At 41.0% G+C, this 23978-nt stretch overlaps 1 protein-coding gene across 2 annotated transcripts in view; it reads right to left on the bottom strand.

The window, feature by feature from the left end:
* Window positions 1-14467, bottom strand: part of Gm8126 (predicted gene 8126) — a 57178-nt gene extending 42711 nt beyond the window's left edge. For both annotated transcript variants that reach the window (NM_001374186.1, NM_001374183.1), the window contains exon 1: window positions 14211-14467. Coding sequence is in view for 1 of the 2 variants with exons in the window: in NM_001374183.1 (NP_001361112.1) it covers window positions 14211-14349 (139 nt within the window). In the remaining variant the exon portion in view is untranslated. The remainder of the gene's footprint in view (window positions 1-14210) is intronic.
* Between the last annotated feature and the right edge of the window lie 9511 nt (window positions 14468-23978).

Raw genomic sequence — 23978 nt, 5'->3', positions numbered from 1 at the left:
CTTCTTCTGGATATATGCCCAGGAGAGGTATTGCTGGATCCTCCGGTAGTACTATGTCCAATTTTCTGAGGAACCGCCAGACTGATTTCCAGAGTGGTTGTACAAGCCTGCAATCCCACCAACAATGGAGGAGTGTTCCTCTTTCTCCACATCCTCGCCAGCATCTGCTGTCACCTGAATTTTTGATCTTAGCCATTCTCACTGGTGTGAGGTGGAATCTCAGGGTTGTTTTGATTTGCATTTCCCTGATGATTAAGGATGTTGAACATTTTTTCAGGTGCTTCTCTGCCATTCGGTATTCCTCAGGTGAGAATTCTTTGTTCAGTTCTGAGCCCCATTTTTTAAGGGGGTTATTTGATTTTCTGAGGTCCACCTTCTTGAGTTCTTTATATATGTTGGATATTAGTCCCCTATCTGATTTAGGATAGGTAAAGATCCTTTCCCAGTCTGTTGGTGGTCTTTTTGTCTTATAGACAGTGTCTTTTGCCTTGCAGAAACTTTGGAGTTTCATTAGGTCCCATTTGTCAATTCTCGATCTTACAGCACAAGCCATTGCTGTTCTGTTCAGGAATTTTTCCCCTGTGCCCATATCTTCAAGGCTTTTCCCCACTTTCTCCTCTATAAGTTTCAGTGTCTCTGGTTTTATGTGAAGTTCCTTGATCCACTTAGATTTGACCTTAGTACAAGGAGATAAGTATGGATTGATTCGCATTCTTCTACATGATAACAACCAGTTTTGCCAGCACCAATTGTTGAAAATGCTGTCTTTCTTCCACTGGATGGTTTTGGCTCCCTTGTCGAAGATCAAGTGACCATAGGTGTGTGGGTTCATTTCTGGGTCTTCAATTCTATTCCATTGGTCCACTTGTCTGTCTCTATACCAGTACCATGCAGTTTTTATCACAATTGCTCTGTAGTAAAGCTTTAGGTCAGGCATGGTGATTCCACCAGAGGTTCTTTTATCCTTGAGAAGAGTTTTTGCTATCCTCGGTTTTTTGTTATTCCAGATGAATTTGCAAATTGCTCCTTCTAATTCGTTGAAGAATTGAGTTGGAATTTTAATGGGGATTGCATTGAATCTGTAGATTGCTTTTGGCAAGATAGCCATTTTTACAATGTTGGTCCTGCCAATCCATGAGCATGGGAGATCTTTCCATCTTCTGAGATCTTCTTTAATTTCTTTCTTCAGGGACTTGAAGTTTTTATCATACAGATCTTTCACTTCCTTCGTTAGAGTCACGCCGAGATATTTTATATTATTTGTGGCTATTGAGAAGGGTGTTGTTTCCCTAATTTCTTTCTCAGCCTGTTTATTCTTTGTGTAGAGAAAGGCCATTGACTTGTTTGAGTTAATTTTATATCCAGCTACTTCACCGAAGCTGTTTATCAGGTTTAGGAGTTCTCTGTTGGAATTTTTAGGGTCACTTATATATACTATCATATCATCTGCAAAAAGTGATATTTTGACTTCCTCTTTTCCAATTTGTATCCCCTTGATCTCCTTTTGTTGTCGAATTGCTCTGGCTAATACTTCAAGTACTATGTTGAAAAGGTAGGGAGAAAGTGGGCAGCCTTGTCTAGTCCCTGATTTTAGTGGGATTGCTTCCAGCTTCTCTCCATTTACTTTGATGTTGGCTACTGGTTTGCTGTAGATTGCTTTTATCATGTTTAGGTATTGGCCTTGAATTCCTGATCTTTCCAGAACTTTTATCATGAATGGGTGTTGGATCTTGTCAAATGCTTTTTCTGCATCTAACGAGATGATCATGTGGTTTTTGTCTTTGAGTTTGTTTATATAATGGATTACATTGATGGATTTTCGTATATTAAACCATCCCTGCATCCCTGGAATAAAACCTACTTGGTCAGGATGGATGATTGCTTTAATGTGTTCTTGGATTCGGTTAGCGAGAATTTTATTAAGGATTTTTGCATCGATGTTCATAAGAGAAATTGGTCTGAAGTTCTCTATCTTTGTTGGATCTTTCTGTGGTTTAGGTATCAGAGTAATAGTGGCTTCATAAAATGAGTTGGGTAGAATACCTTCTACTTCTATCTGGTGAAAAAGTTTGTGCAGAACTGGAGTTAGATCTTCTTTGAAGGTCTGATAGAACTCTGCACTAAACCCGTCTGGTCCTGGGCTTTTTTTGGCTGGGAGACTATTAATAACTGCTTCTATTTCTTTAGGGGATATGGGACTGTTTAGAAGGTCAACTTGATCCTGATTCAACTTTGGTACCTGGTATCTGTCCAGAAATTTGTCCATTTCGTCCAGGTTTTCCAGTTTTGTTGAGTATAGCCTTTTGTAGAAGGATCTGATGGTGTTTTGGATTTCTTCAGGATCTGTTGTTATGTCTCCCTTTTCATTTCTGATTTTGTTAATTAGGATTTTGTCCCTGTGCCCTTTAGTGAGTCTAGCTAAGGGTTTATCTATCTTGTTGATTTTCTCAAAGAACCAACTCCTCGTTTGGTTAATTCTTTGAATAGTTCTTCTTGTTTCCACTTGGTTGATTTCACCCCTGAGTTTGATTATTTCCTGCCGTCTACTCCTCTTGGGTGAATTTGCTTCCTTTTTTTCTAGAGCTTTTAGATGTGTTGTCAAGCTGCTAGTATGTGCTCTCTCCCGTTTTTTCTTGAAGGCACTCATAGCTATGAGTTTCCCTCTTAGAAATGCTTTCATTGTGTCCCAAAGGTTTGGGTACGTTGTGGCTTCATTTTCATTAAACTCTAAAAAGTCTTTAATTTCTTTCTTTATTCCTTCCTTGACCAAGGTATCATTGAGAAGAGTGTTGTTCAGTTTCCATGTGAATGTTGGCTTTCTGTTATTTATTTTGTTATTGAAGATCAGCCTTAGTGCATGGTGATCTGATAGGATACATGGGACAATTTCAATATTTTTGAATCTGTTGAGGCCTGATTTGTGACCTATTATGTGGTCAATTTTGGAGAAGGTACCATGAGGTGCTGAGAAGAAGGTATATCCTTTTGTTTTAGGGTAAAATGTTCTGTAGATATCTGTCAGATCCATTTGTTTCATCACTTCTGTTAGTTTCAGTGTGTCCCTGTTTAGTTTCTGTTTCCATGATCTGTCCATTGGTGAAAGTGGTGTGTTGAAGTCTCCCACTATTATTGTGTGAGGCGCAATGTGTGCTTTGAGCTTTACTAAAGTTTCTTTAGTGAATGTGGCTGCTCTTGTATTTGGAGCATAGATATTCAGAATTGAGAGTTCCTCTTGGAGGATTTTACCTTTGATGAGAATGAAGTGTCCCTCCTTGTCTTTTTTGATGACTTTGGGTTGGAAGTCAATCTTATCAGATATTAGGATGGCTACTCCTGCTTGTTTCTTCATACCATTTGCTTGGAAAATTGTTTTCCAGCCTTTCATTCTGAGGTAGTGTCTATCTTTTTCTCTGAGATGAGTTTCCTGTAAGCAGCAAAATGTTGGGTCTTGTTTGTGTAGCCAGTTTGTTAGTCTATGTCTTTTTATTGGCGAGTTGAGACCATTGATGTTAAGAGATATTAAGGAAAAGTAATTGTTGCTTCCTGTTATTTTAGTTGTTAAAGGTGGCATTCTGTTCTTGTGGCTGTCTTCTTTTAGGTTTGTTGAGGGATTACCTTCTTGTTTTTTCTAGGGCGTTGTTCCCGTTCTTGTATTGGTTTTTTTCTGTTATTATCCTTTGAAGGGCTGGATTCGTGGAGAGATAATGCGTGAATTTGGTTTTGTCGTGGAATACTTTGGTTTCTCCCTCTATGATAATTGAGAGTTTGGCTGGGTATAGTAGCCTGGGCTGCAGTTTGTGTTCTCTTAGTGTCTGTATAACATCTGTCCAGGCTCTTCTGGCTTTCATAGTCTCTGGTGAAAAATCTGGTGTAATTCTGATAGGCTTGCCTTTATATGTTACTTGACCTTTTTCCCTTACTGCTTTTAGTATTCTATCTTTATTTAGTGCATTTGATGTTCTGATTATTATGTGTCGGGAGGAATTTCTTTTCTGGTCCAGTCTATTTGGAGTTCTGTAGGCTTCTTGTATGTTCATATGCATCTCATTCTTTAGATTTGGGAAGTTTTCTTCAATAATTTTGTTGAAGATGTTTGCTGGACCTTTGAGTTGAAAATCTTCATTCTCATCCACTCCTATTATCCGTACGTTTGGTCTTCTTATTGTGTCCTGGATTTCCTGGATATTTTGAGTTAGGATCTTTTTGCATTTTCCATTTTCTTTGATTGTTGTGCCGATGTTCTCTATGGAATCTTCTGCACCTGAGATTCTCTCTTCCATCTCTTGTATTCTGTTGCTGATGCTCAAATCTATGGTTCCAGATTTCTTTCCTAGGGTTTCTATCTCTAGTGTTGCCTCGCTTTGAGTTTTCTTTATTGTGTCTACTTCCCTTTTTAGGTCTAGTATGGTTTTGTTCATTTCCATCACCTGTTTGTATGTTTTTTCCTCTTTTTCTGTAAGGACTTCTACCTGTTTGATTGTGTTTTCCTGTTTTTCTTTAAGGACTTGTAACTCTTTAGCAGTGTTCTCCTGTATTTCTTTAAGTGATTTATTAAAGTCCTTCTTGATGTCCTCTACCATCATCATGAGATATGCTTTTAAATCTAGGTCTAGGTTCTCAGGTGTGTTGGGGTTCCCTGGACTGGGCGAAGTGGGTGTGCTGGGTTCTGGTGATGGTGAGTGGTCTTGGTTCCTGTTAGTAAGATTCCTCCGTTTACCTTTCGCCATCTGGTAATCTCTGGAGTTAGTAGTTATAGTTGACTCTGTTTAGAGATTGTTCTTCTGGTGATTCTGTTACCGTCTATCAGCAGACCTGGGAGACAGATTCTCTCCTCTGAGTTTCAGTGCTCAGAGCACTCTCTGCTGGCAAGCTCTCTTACAGGGAAGGTGCGCAGATATCTTGTATTTGGACCTCCTCCTGGCCGAAGAAGAAGGCCCAAAACAGGACCTTTCTCAGACACTGTGTTGCTTTGGCAGTTCCCAGGTGGTACAGACTCTCACCTAAGCAGACTAAATTCCTAAGTTCCTTGGAGTCCCGGGACCAAGATGGCGACCGCTGCTGCTGTGGCTTAGGTCGCCTCCCCAGCCGGGCGGGCACCTGTCCTCTGGTCCGGAAGGTGGCCGGCTGTCCCCGGCCCACACAGGGTGCTGCCTCAGCGCCTCTGTGCTTCTGCCTGTTCCAGAAGCTGTCAGGTTCTCTGGCGCACCCTCTCACCTGTTCAGACTAATTTCCTAAGTTCGGCGGGTCCCGGACCAAGATGGCGACCGCTGCTGCTGTGGCTTAGGCCGCCTCCCCAGCTGGGTGGGCACCTGTCCTCCGGTCCGGAAGGTGGCCGGCTGTCCCCGGCCCACACAGGGTGCTACCTCAGCCCCTCTGTGCTTCTGCCTGTTCCACAAGCTGTCAGGTTCTCTGGCGCACCCTCTCACCTGTTCAGACTAATTTCCTAAGTTCGGCGGGAAGGGAGGAATTCAAGACACTACAATTTTAGGAGTATGGAATATTACACATAAGTGAGCTCAAAAAAAATCCAGGAGAGAACTCCTACAGCTGATAAACCACTTCAGCAAAGTCAATGGATACAAAATTAACTCAAACAATCCAGGAACTTTCCTCTACTCAAAGGATAATTATACTGAGGAAGAGATTTTTTAAAACTACATACTTCACAATAGTCACAAACAATATCTTGGTGTGACTCGAACAAAGCAAGGGAAAGATCTGAATGACAAGAACATTAAGTCTCTGAACAAAGAAATCAAAGAAGACCGTAGAAGATGGAAAGATCTCCCATGGTCATTGATGAGCAGGATTAATATAGTAAAAAAAGGTCCATCTTGCCAAAAGCAATCTACGGATTCAATGCAATCCTCATCACAATTCCAACTCACTCCTTCACAGAGATAGAAAAAGCAATTCTCAAATTTATCTGAAATAACATAAACCCCAGTATAGCAAAAATTATTCCTAACAATAAAAGAATGGCTCAGGAAAACACCATCCCTGATCTCAAAATATACCACAGGGCAATAGTGATAAAAATGTCATGTTTCTGGTATAGAGAGACAAGTAGACCGACAGAATAGAATTGAAGACCTAGAAATGAACCTACATTCATATGGTCACTTGATCTTTGTCAAAGGAGCCAAAACCATCCAGTGGATAAAAGACAGCATTTTCAACAATTGGTGCTTGTTCAACTGGCAGTCTGCATATAGAAGAATGCAAATTGATGTATTCTTATCTCCTTGTACAAAGCTCTAGTCCAAGTCACTCAAGGACCTCCACATAAAACAAGATACATTGAATCTAATACAAGAGAGAGCAGTAAAGAACCTCAAACACATTGTCACAGGGGAATTGTTCCTGTACAGGACACCAATGGCTCATGCTGTAGGACCAAAAACAGTGTCAAATGGGACCCCATAAAATTGAAAAGCTTTGTAAGTCAAAGGATGCTGTCAAAAGGACAAAATTGCACACACATATAGGGAAAACTTCTGTACCAACTTTACATCTGATAGAGGGCTAATATCCAAAATATAAAAAGAACTCAAGAAGTTACACTCCAGAGATCCTAATAACCCTATTAAAGTATGGAGTACAGAGCTAAACAGAAAATTCTCAACTGAGGAATCTTGAATGGCTGAGATGTACTTAAGAAATGTTCAACATCTTTAGTCATCAGGGAAATGCAAATCAAAATGACCCTAAGTTTCCACTTCACAGCACTCAGATGGGCCAAGAACAAAACTCAGCTGACAGGTGATTCTGGCAAGAATGTGAAGAAAGAAGAACATTCCTCCATTCCTGCGGGGACTGCAAGTTGGAAAAACCACTTTGGAGATCAATCTGGCAATTCCTGAGTAAGTTGGAAATGGTTCTACCTCAAATACAGGTATACCACCATGGTACATATATACCCAAAAGATTCTCAAATATATTAATAGGACACATGCACCACTATGTTCATAGCAGCCTTATTTATAATGACCAGACTCTGAAAACAACCCAGATGTCCCTCAACAGAAGAATGGATACAGAAAATATTGTACAGTGTACAGGAGTACTACTCAGCTTTTAAAAACATTACTTCATGAAATTCAAAGGCCAATTTTTGGAGTTGAAATATCATCCTGAATGTGTTATCCTAGTCACAAAAGGATACACATGGTATGTAGTTATTGATAAGTGGAAATTGGTCAAAAATGCATGGAATGCCCACAATACAACTAACAGACCACGGGAACCCGAAGAAGAAGGAAGATCACACCAGAGTGTGAATGCTACAGTTCTACTCAGAAGGGGAAAGAAAAGAATGTTTGGAAGTAGGAGAAGAGAAGGATCTGGGAGGGAGAGAAGAGTAGGAGGTAAAGGGGGTTCTGGTTCAGATATGGGAGGAGATGGGGAAGAACTACAGAGGGAAAGTCATTTGAAAGGAGGTCTGTACTCATTGGGGAGGGGGAACTGTGTGGAGCCACTATAAAGTCTCAGATGCCAGGGACCCAAGAGATTCCCAGAACCCAACAGGGAGGACATTAGCCTAATTACCAAACAAAGGGGAAGTAGGAACTATACAGACCATATTTATTGGATAAGCATGGCAACCTTTTAGGTTGGGGCTACCCAACCACCTCAAAAGTATTAATCCAGAATTCCTTCTCTCAAAAGGAAATGCAGGGATAAAGAGAAGAGCAGAGCTTGAAGGACAGGCCATCCAGATACTGCCCCAACTTGGGATCCATTCCATCTGGAGTCACCAAACCCAGTCACTATTGCTGATGCTGTCAGGAGACTGGTTTCTCTCTCTCTCTCTCTCTTTCTTTCTTTCTTTCTTTCTTTCTGTCTGTCTGTCTGTCTTTCTTTCTTTCTTTCTTTCTTTCTCTCGCTCTCTTGTTCTCTCTCTCTCTCTCTCTCTCTCTCTCTTCCTTCCTTCCTTCCTTCCTTCCTCTCTCTGTCTCTCTCTGTGTCTCTCTGTCTCTCTCTCTCTCTCTACCTCTCTCTCTCCACCTCCCTTCCTCCCTCCCTCCCTCCCCCCTCTCCTTTTTTCCCCTCAGGTGGAAGAACATTTTTGTTCCTTTTTCCCTAATCACAGTGTAAAAATGATAGATAACATTTGTATCAAGTTAGGATTATGTAGGATTTTGGGTAATCAGGAGATGACTCAGTACATCAGTATATAGCAATGGTTCTCAACCTTCCTACTGCTGCAGCAAATCTTTTATGTACTTCTTCATGTTTTGGTGATACTCCCGCCCTCATATCATGTAATTATTGCAATGCTACTTCATAAATGTAACTTTTGGTATTGGTGTCTCTTGAAATGCTATGCATGCAGCCAAACATGAGAACGAGCGAGTGGACCTAGATTCTGAAGTTAGGACAAGGACTGAAGGAACAGAAAGGGCTTGCAACCCCATAAGGAGAACTACAAAATCAACCAAACAGAGCCTCACAAAACTCACATGCACTAAACCACCAAGCACATAGTACATGAGGGGATATCCAGAGTTCCAGCTGGATACGTAGTAGAGGAATGCTTTATCTGGCATCAATGGGAGGGAGTGCCCTTGGTCCTGTACAGGCATGATGATCCAGGGTTGGGCAATGCTAGGGCACTGAGGCAGGAGTGTTTGGACGAGGGGGTATAGGAGCACCTTCATACATAGAGGCAACGCTAGAATTAGAGGAGATGGGGATTTTGGAGGGGGAACTGAGAAGGAGGATAACATTTGGGATGGAAATACATAAGAAAATCAATAAAGAAAAAGTAAAAATAAAGGTATAAAAATCACAAATGGGGCAACCCTGGAGAAGGACAACTTACAAAAAACATCAGGGTCTACAGATGCAAGCCTCACCAACAGAACATAGAAAAGAGAATCTCAGGCAAAGGAAATACCATAATTGATATTAAAAAGTCACTCAAAGAATATACAGAGTAAAAAATTCCTAACTCAAAACATCTAGCTAATGCAGGACACAATAAAAAGAACAAAACTAAGAATAATGGAAAAAGAAGTGGGTGAGGGATAACAGTTCAAAGACCCAGAAAACATCTTCAACAATATGATTTTTAAAAGTCCTTAACCTAAAGACAGAGATGGCCTTAAATTTACAAGAAACCTACAACACACCAAATCATTTGGACAAATACAGAAAATCATCCTATCACATATTAAACAAAAGTATAAATGTACAGAATAAAGAAAGAAAATATTACAATCTCTAAGGAAAGAAAGTCAAGTAACATACAAAGAAAGACCTATGAGAATTATATTGACATGTCACCAGAAATGGTAATATCTAAAAGATCTTGGACAAATGTCTTTCAGACTCTAAGAGAACACAAAAGCCAGCCTTGGCTACTATATCCAGAAAATTCTTTACGGCCATAGTTGGAGAAACTAAGATATTCTGCGACAAAAAACAAATTCAAACAATATCTTTCCACTAATTCAGCACTACAGAGGATACTAGAAGCAAAATTCCAACAGATTGAGTGTAATTATACCCAAGAAAACACAAGAAATGAATAATCTCACAAGAGCCCCAAAGAAAAGGAAAAGCATGTTGTCTCCATTCCCTGCCCTATTATCTCTACGAGTTTACTAGTGTTGGTCAACCTACATGGTCTGTTGGAAAGGCATCACCCCAAGCCTCCACCACCAATAAGCAGGAGCAGAGAATGAAGAGGATGGAAAAGCTCAAAAACTTTCTCCAAAAGATAAAAAATGAGAGAGACAAACTCCAGGGAATCCTAGCCAATTACACTAACAAGGATTAGAACAACAGGTAGTCATTATGCCCAGTTCTTTGCTGACTGTCTTGGGCCCTCTCTGTTAACCTCAGATTCCCTCATATCACAGGAGGCTACAACACCAGGCTGTCCACACATCCAAATTCATTTGGCTGAATGGATTTTTGACACAGAACTTCAAGTTCTGATAGTCCTGAAATGGGACTCAGGCAATTTGATTTCTCCAAAGGTAAATCAGAGCCTATGGTATGAATTACTGTCTGGGCATAAGGGTTGTAGTGTGTGAGCCCTATTCCTGCATTGTAAGAATCCTATACAGGTATAAGTTTTGGGGAGATGCAAAGTACACTGTGTTTATGGCCAATCATGTTTGCAGTTGACCTGGAAGTAATTTGGGTTCAACTGGTCCTGTCAACAGCTGCAGGGGCCTGGTCCCACATACTGTCTCTCAGTATAACTGGATTGGCCATAGTTCATCACTGCTTTTATCAAATTTTATTCACTATACTATTAGATAATGTGTGTTCATTTGGCATTCTGATTGTGTTTGATTATGAGGGGGGTGTCAGTGTGTGTGTGTGTGTGTGTGTGTGTGTGTGTGTGTGTGTGTGTGTTCCACTTAAGAGCTGGAGTGTCTGTATAGTATGCTGGGGCCTGGGATTTTGCGTGACAGAATTTCCAGCCAAAAATAGTGAAGACAGAGGGAGCCTCACTTTGAGGAGCAGAGCATATGAGCTATGAGCTCACTTTAGGGGCACCCTGGAAATGTAGTATACTGTAGATACTGATTATGTCCTTTGGGAGTTTATGTAGCAACAGAAGCAAGGATTGACAATTCCTTGTCTACAAACAGATGTGTCATCACAGGTTTTAGGTGGATCCAGGACTATGGCACCGGTTCCTGGAAAGTTCTTGGAGAGCTAGTCTATTTTTCTTGCCCCTTACGTGAGATAAAGTAGGTCAAATCCCTGCCTTTACTTCCCTGCCTCTACTGACCCCAGGCAAAGAGTAATAAGTTTGATAAGCTCCAAGTGGAACTGGTAACGTGGAGCAATGTCGTGGCATATATATGTTGGGGTAGTCCACAATTCAGCTTGAATTAACATGATCCTTGTATCCTTAGTTCATGGGATTATTTGTTCATTGGGCCATGCCCTCCCACAGAATCAAAATTAGGACATTCATGCTCAAGATGTAACATCACCAGGTGATGGCTGACCTGAAGAGAATGCCCCAGGACATCAGTGAGGCCTTGTACAAGTGCAAGGAGTTGACTAAAGAAAATCAATTCTACTGGTGAGTGACTAACAGGGTCGTGATCCAAGAAACTAGGCACAGGATATGTCTGCCCATCCTTGTCTTTGAACCAAAGTAGGGGCTCAGTTTATATACTGTTTGCCTCTAAACCAGAAGCCTGGCTCCTTCAAAGCAAGGCTCTAGGATTTTTACCACTTAAAGTCATTTTGGCCAAGTGTGAAGAGTCTGTGAGCAACTCAAATCATTGTCCTTTCCAACAAAGTATATTTGAATGTAGATACATAGATAAGGTTTCCATGGGACACCTAGAAAGACTGTATGTTGGTTGGGTCTCTTCTCTTCTCCTAGAGAAGGTCTGCCTTCTACCTACAGGTGATTTTTAAATAACATGGACATATAAGCACACATGTGTTCCAGGTCCTCTTGAGAGATACTTAAGTCACTGTTATTGTCACAGTTTACAGATGTACCTCGGCTTCTGAAATATGACTGTCCTCTGGATTTGACCTCTCTCAATGTGATGCTTCGTGGCCAATCTGGACAGTTGTCTGGGGCTGTCTGGGCACCAGGGCCCATTGTGGCAGGGATGGTCCTTGGAGGAGTGGGAGGAAGATGGATGCTGACTTGTGTAATCATTTGTTTGTTTGTGACTCGGCATCAGGCACTGCCACCTCCAGAGTGAATCTAACCATCTCCAGCACAAAGTCAGGATGTTGTGGAAGGAGAACACACAGTTGCTAGAGGAGCAGATTGCATTAGAAGAATGCTCCAAAGAATCAAAGAGGCTGTGTAAAGAAGACAGCCTGAAGACCAATGACCTATGTACCAAGCAGCAGCTGGTAGGATGCATAAATCATAAGGAGAAGGTTGCAGTCATGTCTAACCTTAAACACAGTCAAGCCTAAGCAACCATCTTGTACCTTATCCAGGCTCTCTCCTATGTCTCATCCAGTTGTTCATTTCTGTGATCATTTCCAAGACTTTCTGTGGATTTATCCTCTTTCAAGAAACTACATATTTGGGAAGTAAACAATCATGCTCAACTAAAAGCTGCATTTCCTTATGATAGATAGGTTGAACACATAGTACACAAGTACATGCGAGTATGCTAAATGAGTTCCATGTGCTTGCCTCCATTGTAGTAGCACAGAATGTTGATTGATGAAGTCAGAGCTTTAGCTCATTTGCTTCTGAGGGGTCATGTGAGATCATAGGCAGTACAAAATTTGCAAGTATTAGATCTCAGTGTAATTGCCATATGAGAGGAAATCATTGCCTTTTGTGTGTGTGTGGGGGGGGGCTTGTATGTTTTCTCTCCCCTTTCCCTGCATTGCAAGATGGTCTCATCACTCTGCCTACATCTTGGCTCACACTGAAAGAGCCTGAGCAGGTACTTCTCAGGACTGTTTTCTCTCAGTGTTGCTAGAGTTCTTTCCTGGAGCTTATATTCTGGAGATGACAGGGATGTGAGAAAGGCTTCTCTCAGCCTGAGTGTTGGTGTGAGAAGTGAGGCTTCAAGAATGAAATTTCAATAACACTCTCAACCTAGTCTAAGAAATGTGGCCCCTAAGAAATATTAATGCCCAAGGGATGGATAGCAGAGTCCTGTGTCTCACATTAAACATAAGCCTTCCATAGTCCCCATTCAACTGTTTCTCTACCATCCATTGTTATCTCCTCATAGTTTTCTACTCACTTATGATTATTGGACAGAGAGAGTGACAGGTATATATATATATATATTGAGAGAGAGGGGGGGGTGGGGGAGAATGTGTTTGTGTGTGGCATAAGCATGTCTGTACCAATATGTATATTGGTGGGTGTGTTGAAAGTCCAGTTATTTATGTAAGGTTTTGTTCAGTTTTTCTTTTCTTTTCTTTCTTTCTTTCTTTCTTTTCTTTCTTTCTTTCTTTCTTTCTTTCTTTCTTTCTTTCTTTCTTTCTTTCTTTCTTCCTTCCTTCCTTCCTTCCTTCCTTCCTTCCTTTCTTTCTTTCTTTCTTTCTTCCTTTCTTTCTTGGAACAGCATCTTTTTGTTTGTTTGTTTGTTTTTTATTCAGTCTTTCTGTAACATATTCTCTAGAACCCAGGTCTGTCACTGAACCTGAGACTTCCTCTTTTGTTTAAGCTGTCTGACCAGCATCTATGAATCTTCTGTCACCTCCCAGGCAGAGATCTTTGTATGGTTTGGTCTCAATTAATTGTTAGGAGGTTCAATTGCTCATATCTAGGAAGATCATGGTGTTATTTTCTATAATTTTATACAAACAGTTTAGGGTTTTGGGTTTTTTTTATTTGTTTGTTTTTGTAACTGCCAATTCATTAACAAGGAGGAAGACAATGCTGTCTGCTTCAGGTGCCAGACACACAACTTGACTCACTGTGCCTTCTCATGAGTTTTATCTCATCAAGATGGAAACTTAAGAAAATGGAGGTAGGCCTGGTGAGATGGCTCAGTGGGTAAGAGCACCCGACTGCTCTTCCGAAGGTCCGGAGTTCAAATCCCAGCAACCACATGGTGGCTCACAACCATCCGTAACGAGATCTGACACCCTCTTCTGGAGTGTCTGAAGACAGCTACAGTGTACTTACATATAATGAATAAATAAATCTTTAAAAAAAAAAAAAGAAAGAAAATGGAGGTAAGGAGGGGGTAGACCAGAGGTGGTCTTACCCAAGAAACCTGGGCTACATGTTATCCACAGTGGAGTGTTTCAACAATTAATACCTTTCTAAACCAAGAGAAACCATGTTGCCAACACTTAAAAGTGAATGAAAACATAGATAGTCCAACCCACCTTTTCCAAATCTTACCATGTGACCTCAGATTCCCCTTCCCAGCCCTTCCCTCATTCATTGCCACTTCCAGACCATGGGTTTGGAGGCCCACCCATGTGAGAAAAAAACCGCAAAGCAGGCATGGTACCTTTAGAATATGAGTATGATATGGGGCACAAAAGGAGCGCTCAAAAACAGCTAGCTGAAGATATGAGACAAAACGGAGCTCCAAGGATTCCGATGTTCTTATTGAAAGAACACTTAGGAACCTAAAACAACAGCCTATCCTTCTAAGATGGGAGTGTGGGGCTCTTGGAGGTCAGGGGGCAGGAGTCCAGGCACCCGGGAGTCACAAAAGATGGTTCCCTGGCCTGGTAGGAAAGCATTGGTGTTGGTTGAGGGACCACAGAAGCCAACTTACCTGGATTATCATGGCTCTCCATCCACTGGTCCTCAGACTCCAGTGGCCCTGGGATCAAGCTTCTTCGTGAAGTTCCACTTCTGTGTCTGTCCTCTACTGCAGGGCCTTCACAAAGCACTCTTTCTCTTGCCTGTCTCATGGACGCTGGCAGGGATCACAGTGATACTTAGACCCCTGTGTCAGGAGGTGAGGACACCAGGCAAGATGTGACCTTCGTGGCCACTTCCAATCCAGCCACATGCTCTTGTCCCCCTCCCAGTTGGTCACTGCTAGCTTTCCTTCTAGGCAAAGGAGTTCCTGGACCCCTGACAGCAACCCCTTCCAGCTCTATGGTATGGAGAGGTGACTCAGGATGTCACTTCCGGAATTATCTAGGAACCAGGTCCTCCAATCTTCTCTATGGCAGCTATCTCAGAGCAGAGCTTCTCGGGCCCAATACACTCCTAGGACAAAAGGACAGTCTCCAGTTTTATTGTTTTCTAATTAAACTCTTTAGTAATAAAAAGTTAAACATGTAAGCATTTTAAAAATAAAACTTAGACTCCTTTGCCTTCATTGCACTAAGATAAACCCCTGGAACCTAATGAGTGTCTTACTGTCTTCACCGAGTGGATTCATTGAATCCTACACTGCAACCCTTTGCTGATGTTGTTTTGCTGAGTGTATCATAGACATAATTTTGCTTCTGTACAGATTCCCTCTCATTGTTTTGCAGAGTGCTGCATTTAAGAAAAATCAAGGCATGTTATGTCACTAACCTCTTTTTGGCTGACAGTATTAACTTGTGTGTGTGTGTGTGTGTGTGTGTGTGTGTGTGTGTGTGTGTGTGTGTGTGCTTGCGCGCGCCTGCGCGTACACTCACACAACTGTGTTTTTAAATTGGGTATTTTCTTTACTCACATTATCCCGTTTCCTGGTTTCCCCTCATAAAAAAAAAAAACCTCCCCCAATTCCCTTTCCACTCCCCTTCTTACCAACCTACCCACTCCTGCTTCCTGGCCGTGCATTATATCACATGAACTGTAATGTGTTGAATTGCAGCTACTTGATAATATCTATGGCTAACTATTTTTATTGGTGGTAGAGAGTCTTATGAGAAGTAACTAAGCTAGGTTTAGAGAGCAGAATATATTTCAGCTTGGAGCTTGCTGGAGGATGTTCTTTTGAAGCCTCTTTTTTAGAACCTTGAATCTTGTGTGGACCCACTTGTGTGTTCAGAGGACCCATTTGTCTGTTCTATATTATACTTGTAGAAGCAGCAAATATCTGCATGGAAAAAGTTCCTGACCAGGAAATCAGCACAGGCCCAGGCAGCACAAGTTGGGTTAATTTAAGAATCGATTACACAGCACAGGTCCCAATTCTTCCTCAGTTGTCAGGAAATGTGCTGTAATATAGCACTGTTTTCATTGGTGTGTGTGTGTTTGTGTGTGTCTGTATGTTTGTGTGTGTATGTGATTTTACCCAGGTGTTTGTGTGCATGTTTATGTGTCATATTTGTGTAATGGTAGCTGCTTCTTTTAGGTGCAAGTATATAGTACTGTTCATTCATGTATTCTTTTCTTTTTTGTATGTGTGTATGTATATGTGAAGGGACGTATTCATGTGTCTCTGTACACATATGTATGAATTTGTTTTTATATATTCACATAGTCACTTGGTGAGCAAACACCTTAAATGATATAATAGAGGACAACTTAAAAGAGAAAAGTACTCTATCAGTTCATTTTGCATTGGGGAAACAGCTCTTCATCATGCCTCTCCACCAAGCTCACTAGAACAAATGGAGACAAACATGGTATAAAGTCAGATTTTGAAGGGTTTGTAGAGGGAAAGGTGCTTATCTGTATTGAAATCATTTGTAAGAAAAGAAAGGAAGGTGGAAACTGGAATTAGCAATGAGCCTGCTGTGTTAAACCCATTTGGCTGAGAGTGAAAAGGCTGGCTAAGCCTTTGTGTTCCTTCTCTGCACATCATGAATAGTGACTGCACAGTGTAAGACCAGGGGGCTTCTTGTATCTTCTTGGCATCCTAGTTTTTTTTCTCTTTGCCTGCTACCATTTTCTTTCCAACTTTGCCTATGCTTCACTCAGTCTCCCTTCCTTGGAGTTTGTTCAGGGTGTTATGATTTGAAAGATTGAGTTGTTTGGAGTTGAGACTGTCCCAAGCCGAAGGGCCATAAGTATGGTGAAGTGTAAGAACAGGGCTGCCTCAGACAGCCCCTTAGGCTCATGATAGTCAGAAGAGCAAACACTCTGTTCTGTCTGCAGCCCTCTGTAATTCCTGTTATTAAAAACAGCTTTAAAGTTTCACCAGCTCAGGACAGGTATTCTTGCTTCCTGGAGTTCCAGATACAGAATTCCCAGCACCATGTCTGCCCATATGATGCCATGCTTTGGCCAAGACAAAAATGTAATAAAATTAAAATTAAATTAAATTAAAATTAAAATTACTTGAAAATATAAGCCCAGTTTCAACCTCCCACATCCAATGCTACATTTTCCTACCATCTAAGTAGTGTAGCTGCATTTCCATCCAGGTCAATACCAGACAGTGGGCTATTGGCAAATATAGTCTAACATCTCTGCATTTGTTCTGCCCAGTGGCTTTTCCACACCTTTACTGCAGGGCAAAAAAGCAAAACCACACTAAGACAAGGAGGTAGTATGGAGGTGGGATAACTGACTGAAGACTTTTGAAAGGCTACATGGAAACCAACAATTGTAGAACCATTATAATATACAAGTCCATATAAAGGAGGTTTAAATAGAATTAATCTCTTATGCTCTGACAATGCCTCCCCTAAATCCCATAAACTATCAAATGAAAAATCCAGGGGCAGTTTTAGATTATTTTGTTTTGGGTTGTTCATCATTGAAGTCTAATACCCACTCAGGAAACATTAAACATTAAGCATTACATTATACTACACTTCACTACACTACACTAGCCAACCCCACACAATCTGTGTATCTCTCCATGTTAAAATGTTCATGTGTACTACATATATCAGACACACACACACACACACACACACACACACACATTTTTATAAAAAAATGTTTATCTAACAACCACTGAAGAATGTCATGCCCTGTCCCCGAGTTTCCATTCTTCAGAGAATGATGATCTGTAAGCAGAGCCAAAACTTAGAAATGAAGAAGGCATTCAGTACTTAGTGAAAGAAATGCATAAGGCATTCAGTACTTAGTGAAAGGCTTGGTCCTGGGTAACCCCCTAGGCTGCCCCTACCATTTCTCATTGCATGTCATCTGCTCCTCACTGTCATGGTGACTTTCTTCTACTCTGTACAGCATTAGTCCTGTTGTCTCCTCATACTTGGAAGACCTACTGAGATTTGTTGAAAGTTTTGTCTTTTTTTGTGTTAATAATCAAAGGGAAGTAGACTAGAATAAAACCTGTGTTGCTGTAAATCTCTCCAACCCAAATATATCCCGGCAAGCAACACTACAATACGATTACATGCAGTGCACCTATATTGGGCAGATATACCACTACATTACCATCTTTCTGAGCTTGTGAGAACCCTTCGAACTTGCAGTTTCTCCACACCATGTGCTTCTGCTCCACTTTTTTCCTTCTTCCTCCTGTGTGTCCTCTCCCTCTTCCATTTTCGCCTTCACCCCCCACCCCCTTCTGCTCCACCTTCCCTTTTACCAGCCTGGTCATCAGCTCTCCTTTATTTTACAAATTAAAATGGGAATCAGGTTTACAGGAAATCACCTGAGTGCTGACTCATTCCTTTTTCACAAACACTCCCAGGAGAACAGAATTAACATCTTACATAATTAGCCCCAGGGCTTCCACAGGAACCCTGTGATGGGATCATCTCCAGTTTCCTCTCTATTATTCCTGCTAGGGAAAACCAGGGACAATGCCCTTGAGCTTCAGTGAATGTCAACCCTGGTGATGCATGCTGACCTCTGGAGGTGTCTTTCTACTAAAGGCTCACCCCTATACTCTACAGTCTTTGACTCTAAACAGCAGGAATGGGATCAGGCATAGGTGTCTTCCAGGAAGCTCTAATGGTTATTCTAATACTCAGGCACTGCCCTAAGCCACAATGTTACCTTCTCCCTCATTAGAGCAGGATTCTCTAATCCCAAGAAATAGAGATTTGGTTCAAACTATTAAGAGGCCATCAGGATTTTGAGACAGTTGGTCTGGGGAGGAAAAGGGCAAGATTAGAAATTTTGCACCTGAGGCCCCTTCAGGAGGTTTTCATGTTTTTAAAATGCCCTTGCACAAACACCAAGGATGCAAGTCTGGTACATTCTACAGGAAACAACCAGATCCCGTGAGTGGAGGCTGACATCATTTCCCCTGAAATAAACTTCAGCAAATGTTTGAAGAATAGCCATTTGAAAAGTCCCATGTTAGCTGTCTAACCGGCCCGAGAGGCTTCTGCCTCAGCTTCCACGGGAGCCACCTTGGTTCCGGGAATCCGAGGAGGGCAGGCTGCACAGGTGAAGGTGTGGAATACAGAGGCTAGCAGTTTCTGGGACAGGTGAGAGCCACAGACCTTCTGAGGCGGCGCCATTTTCGGCTCCAGACAACTGGCCACCTTCCAGGTCAGAGCACAGTTGTCCGCCCGGCCCAGGAGGCTTCTGCCTCAGCTTCCGAGGGTGCCACCTTGGTTCCTGGACTCCGCGGAAAGTAATCTACACAGGTGAGAGCGTGGACTACTGAAACAACAGCTTCTGTGACAGGCCAAAGCAACACAGCTTATGGGAAAGATCCTGTTTTGGGGCTTCATCTTCGGCCAGGAGGAGGTCCAAACACCAGATAACTGTGCACCTTCCCTGAAAGAGGAAAGCTTGCCTGCAGAGACTGCTCTGACCACTGAAACTCAGAGGAGAGAGCTAGTCTCCCACGTCTGCTGATAGAGGGTAACAAAATCACCAGAGGAACAATCTCTAAACAGAGACAACTATAACAACTAACTCCAGAGATTGCCAGATGGCGAAAGGTAAACATAAGAATCCTACTAACAAAAACCAGGACCACTCACCATCATCAGAACCCAGCACACCCACTTCGCCCAGTCCAGGGCACCCCAACACACCTGAAAAGATAGACCTAGATTTAAAAGCATATCTCATGAATATGGTAGAGGACATCAAGAAGGACTTTAATAACTCACTTAAAGAAATACAGAACACTGCTAAAGAGTTACAAGTCCTTATATAAAAACAGGAAAACACATCCAAACAGGTGATGGAAATGAACAAAACCATACTAGACCTAAAAAGGGAAGTAGACACAATAAAGAAAACCCAAAGTGAGGCAACGCTGGAGATAGAAACCCTAGGAAAGAAATCTGGAACCATAGATGCCAGCATCAGCAACAGAATACAAGAGATGGAAGAGAGAATCTCAGGTGCAGAAGATTCCATAGAGAACATCGGCACAACAATCAAAGAAAATGGAAAATGCAAAAAGATCCTAACTCAAAACATCCAGGAAATCCAGGACACAATGAGAAGACCAAACCTACGGATAATAGGAGTGGATGAGAATGAAGATTTTCAACTCAAAGGACCAGCAAACATCTTCAACAAAATTATTGAAGAAAACTTCCCAAATATAAAGAAAGAGATGCCCATGAACATACAAGAAGCCTACAGAACTCCAAATAGACTGGACCAGAAAAGAAATTCCTCCCGACACATAATAATCAGAACATCAAATGCACTAAATAAAGATAGAATACTAAAAGCGGTAAGGGAAAAAGGTCAAGTAACATATAAAGGCAAGCCTATCAGAATTACACCAGATTTTTCACCAGAGACTATGAAAGCCAGAAGAGCCTGAACAGATGTTATACAGACCCTAAGAGAACACAAATTCCAGCCCAGGCTACTATACCCAGCCAAACTCTCAATTACCATAGATGGAGAAACCAAAGTATTCCACGACAAAACTAAATTCAACCATTATCTCTCCACAAATTCAGCCCTTCAAAGGATAATAACAGAGAAAAACCAATACAAGGACGGGAACCACGCCCTAGAAAAAACAAGAAGATAATCCCTCAACAAAACTAAAAGAAGACAGCCACAAGAACAGAATGCCAACTTTAACAATAAAAATAACAGGAAGCAACAATTATTTTTCCTTAATATCTCTTAATATCAATGGACTCAACTACCCAATAAAAAGACATAGACTAACAAACTGGCTACACAAACAAGACCCAACATTTTGCTGCTTACAGGAAACTCATCTCAGAGAAAAAGATAGACACTACCTCAGAATGAAAGGCTGGAAAACTATTTTCCAAGCAAATGGTATGAAGAAACAAGCTGGAGTAGCCATTCTAATATCTAACAAAATCGACTTCCAACCCAAAATAATCAAAAAAGACAAGGAGGGGCACTTCATACTCATTAAAGGTAAAATCCTCCAAGAGGAACTCTCAATTCTGAATATCTATGCTCCAAGGGCAGCCACATTCATTAAAGAAACTTTAGTAAAGCTCAAAGTACACATTGCACCTCACACAATAATAGTGGGAGACTTCAACACACCACTTTCACCAATGGATAGATCATGGAAACAGAAACTAAACAGGGACACAATGAAACTAACAGAAGTGATGAAACAAATGGACTTAAGAGATATCTACAGCACATTTTATGCTAAAACAAAGGATATACCTTCTTCTCAGCACCTCATGGTACCTTCTCCAAAATTGACCACATAATTGGTCACAATACAAGCCTCAACATATATAAAAATATTGAAATTGTCCCATGCATCCTATCAGATCACCATGGACTAAAGCTGATCTTCAATAACAAAATAAATAATAGAAAGCCAACATTCATGTGGAAACTGAACAACACTCTTCTCAATGATACCTTGGTCAAGGAAGGAATAAAGAAAGAAATTAAGGACTTTTTGTAGTTTAATGAAAATGAAGCCACAACATTCCCAAACTTATGGGACACAATGAAAGCATTTCTAAGAGGAAAACTCATAGCTCTGAGTGCCTCCAAAAAGAAACTAGAGAGAGCACACATTAGCAGCTTGACAACACACCTAAAAGCTCTAGAACAAAAGGAAGCAAATTCACCCAAGAGGAGTAGAAGGCAGGAAATAATCAAACTCAGGGGTGAAATCAACCAAGTGGAAACAAGAAGAACTATTCAAAGAATCAACCAATCAATGGAGCTGGTTCTTTGAGAAAATCAACAAGATAGATAAACCCTTAGCCAGACTCACTAAAGGGCACAGGGAAAGCATCCTAATTAACAAAATCAGAAATGAAAAGGGAAACATAACAACAGATCCTGAAGAAATCCAAAACACCATCAGATACTTCTACAAAAGGCTATACTCAACAAAACTGGAAAACCTGGATGAAATGGTCAAGTTTCTAGACAGATACCAGGTACCAAAGCTAAATCAAGATCAGGTTAATGATCTCAACAGTCCTATATCCCCTAAAGTAATAGAAGCAGTCATTAATAGTCTCCCAACCAAAAAAAGCCCAGGACCAGATGGGTTTAGTGCAGAGTTCTATCAGACCTTCAAAGAAGACCTAATTCCCATTCTTCACAAACTATTCCACAAAATAGAAACGGAAGGTACTCTACCCAACTCATTCTATGAAGCCACAATTACTCTGATACCTAAACCACAAAAAGACCCAACAAAGATAGAGAATTTCAGACCAATTTCCCTTATGAATATCGATGCAAAAATTTTCAATAAAGTTCTTGCTAACCGAATCCAAGAACACATCAAAACAATCATCCATCCTGACCAAGTAGGTTCCATCCCAGGGATGCAGGGATGGTTCAATATACGGAAATCCATCAACGTAATCCAGTATATAAACAAACTCAAAGACAAAAACCACATGATCATCTCGTTAGATGCTGAGAAAGCATTTGACAAAATCCAACACCCATTCATGATAAAAGTCTTGGAAAGATCAGGAATTCAAGGCCCATACCTGAACATGATAAAAACAATCTACAGCAAAACACTATCCAACATCAAAGTAAATGGTGAGAAGCTGGAAGCAATTCCACTAAAATCAGGGACTAGACAAGGCTGTCCACTCTCGCCCTACCTATTCAACATTGTACTTGAAGTCCTAGCCAGAGCAATTAGACAACAAAAGGAGATCAAGGGGATACAAATTGGAAAGGAAGAAGTCAAAATATCACTTTTTGCAGATGATATGATAGTATATATAAGTGACCCTAAAAATTCCACCAGAGAACTCCTAAGCCTGATAAACAGTGTCAATGAAGTAGCCGGATATAAAATTAACTAAAACAAGTCAATGGCCTTTCTTTACACAAAGGATAAACAGGCTGAGAAAGAAATTAGGGAAACAACACCCTTCTCAATAGTCACAAATAATATAAAATACCTTGGCATAACTCTAACTAAGGAAGTGAAAGATCTGTATGATAAGAACTTCAAGTCTCTAAAGAAAGAAATTAAAGAAGATCTCAGAAGATGGAAAGATCTCCCATGCTCATGGATTGGCAGGATCAACATTGTAAAAATGGCTATCTTGCCAAAAGCAATCTACAGATTCACTGCAATCACCATCAAAATTCCAACTCAATCCTTCAAGGAATTAGAAAGGGCAATCCGCAGATTGATCTGGAATAACAAAAAACCTAGGATAGCAAAAACTCTTCTCAAGGATAAAAGAACCTCTGGTAGAATCACCATGCCGGACCTAAAACTGTACTACAGAGCAATTGTGACCAAAACTGCATGGTACTGGTATACTGACAGACAAGTAGACCAATGGAACAGAATTGAAGACCCAGAGATGAATCCACACACCTATGGTCACTTGATCTTTGACAAGGGAGCTAAAACCATCCAGTGGAAAAAAGACAGCATTTTCAACAAATGGTGCTGGCACAACTGGCTGTAATCATGTAGAAGAATGCGAATTGATCCATTTCTATCTCCTTGTACTAAGGTTAAATCTAAGTGGATTAAGGAACTCCACATAAAACCAGAGACACTGAAACTTATAGAGGAGAAAGTAGTGAAAAGCCTCGAAGACATGGGTACAGGGGAAAAATTCCTGAATAGAACAGCAATGGCTTGTGCTGTAAGATCGAGAATCAATAAATGGGACCTCATAAAATTGCAAAGCTTCTGCAAAACAAAAGACACCGTCAATAAGACGAAAAGGCCACCAACAGATTGGGAAATGATCTTTACCTATCCCAAATCGGATAGGGCACTAATATCCAATATATACAAAGAACTCAAGAAGGTGGACTCCAGAAAATCAAATAACCCCATTAAAAAATGGGGCTCAGAGCTGAACAAAGAATTCTCACCTGAGGAATACCGAATGGCTGAGAAGCACCTGAAAAAATGTTCAACATCCTTAATCATCAGGGAAATGCAAATCAAAACAACCCTGAGATTCCACTTCACTCCAGTCAGAATGGCTAAGATCAAAAACTCAGGTGACAGCAGATGCTGGCGAGGATGTGGAGAAAGGGGAACACTCCTCCATTGTTGTTGGGATTGCAAGCTTGTACAACCACTCTGGGAATCAGTCTGGCAGTTCCTCAGAAAATTGGACATAGTAATACCGGAGGATCCAGCAATACCTCTCCTGGGCATATATCCAGAAGATGTCCCAACCGGTAAGAAGGACACATGCTCCACTATGTTCATAGCAGCCTTATTTATTTATTTATTTTTTCCATTTTTTATTAGGTATTTCGCTCATTTACATTTGCAATGCTA

The sequence above is a fragment of the Mus musculus genome, chromosome 14 (genome assembly GCF_000001635.26).
Source record: "Mus musculus strain C57BL/6J chromosome 14, GRCm38.p6 C57BL/6J".
Lineage (NCBI taxonomy): Eukaryota > Metazoa > Chordata > Mammalia > Rodentia > Muridae > Mus > Mus musculus.
Note: the sequence above shows the minus strand (reverse complement) of the source record. Positions and strands in the feature narration are given on the sequence as shown.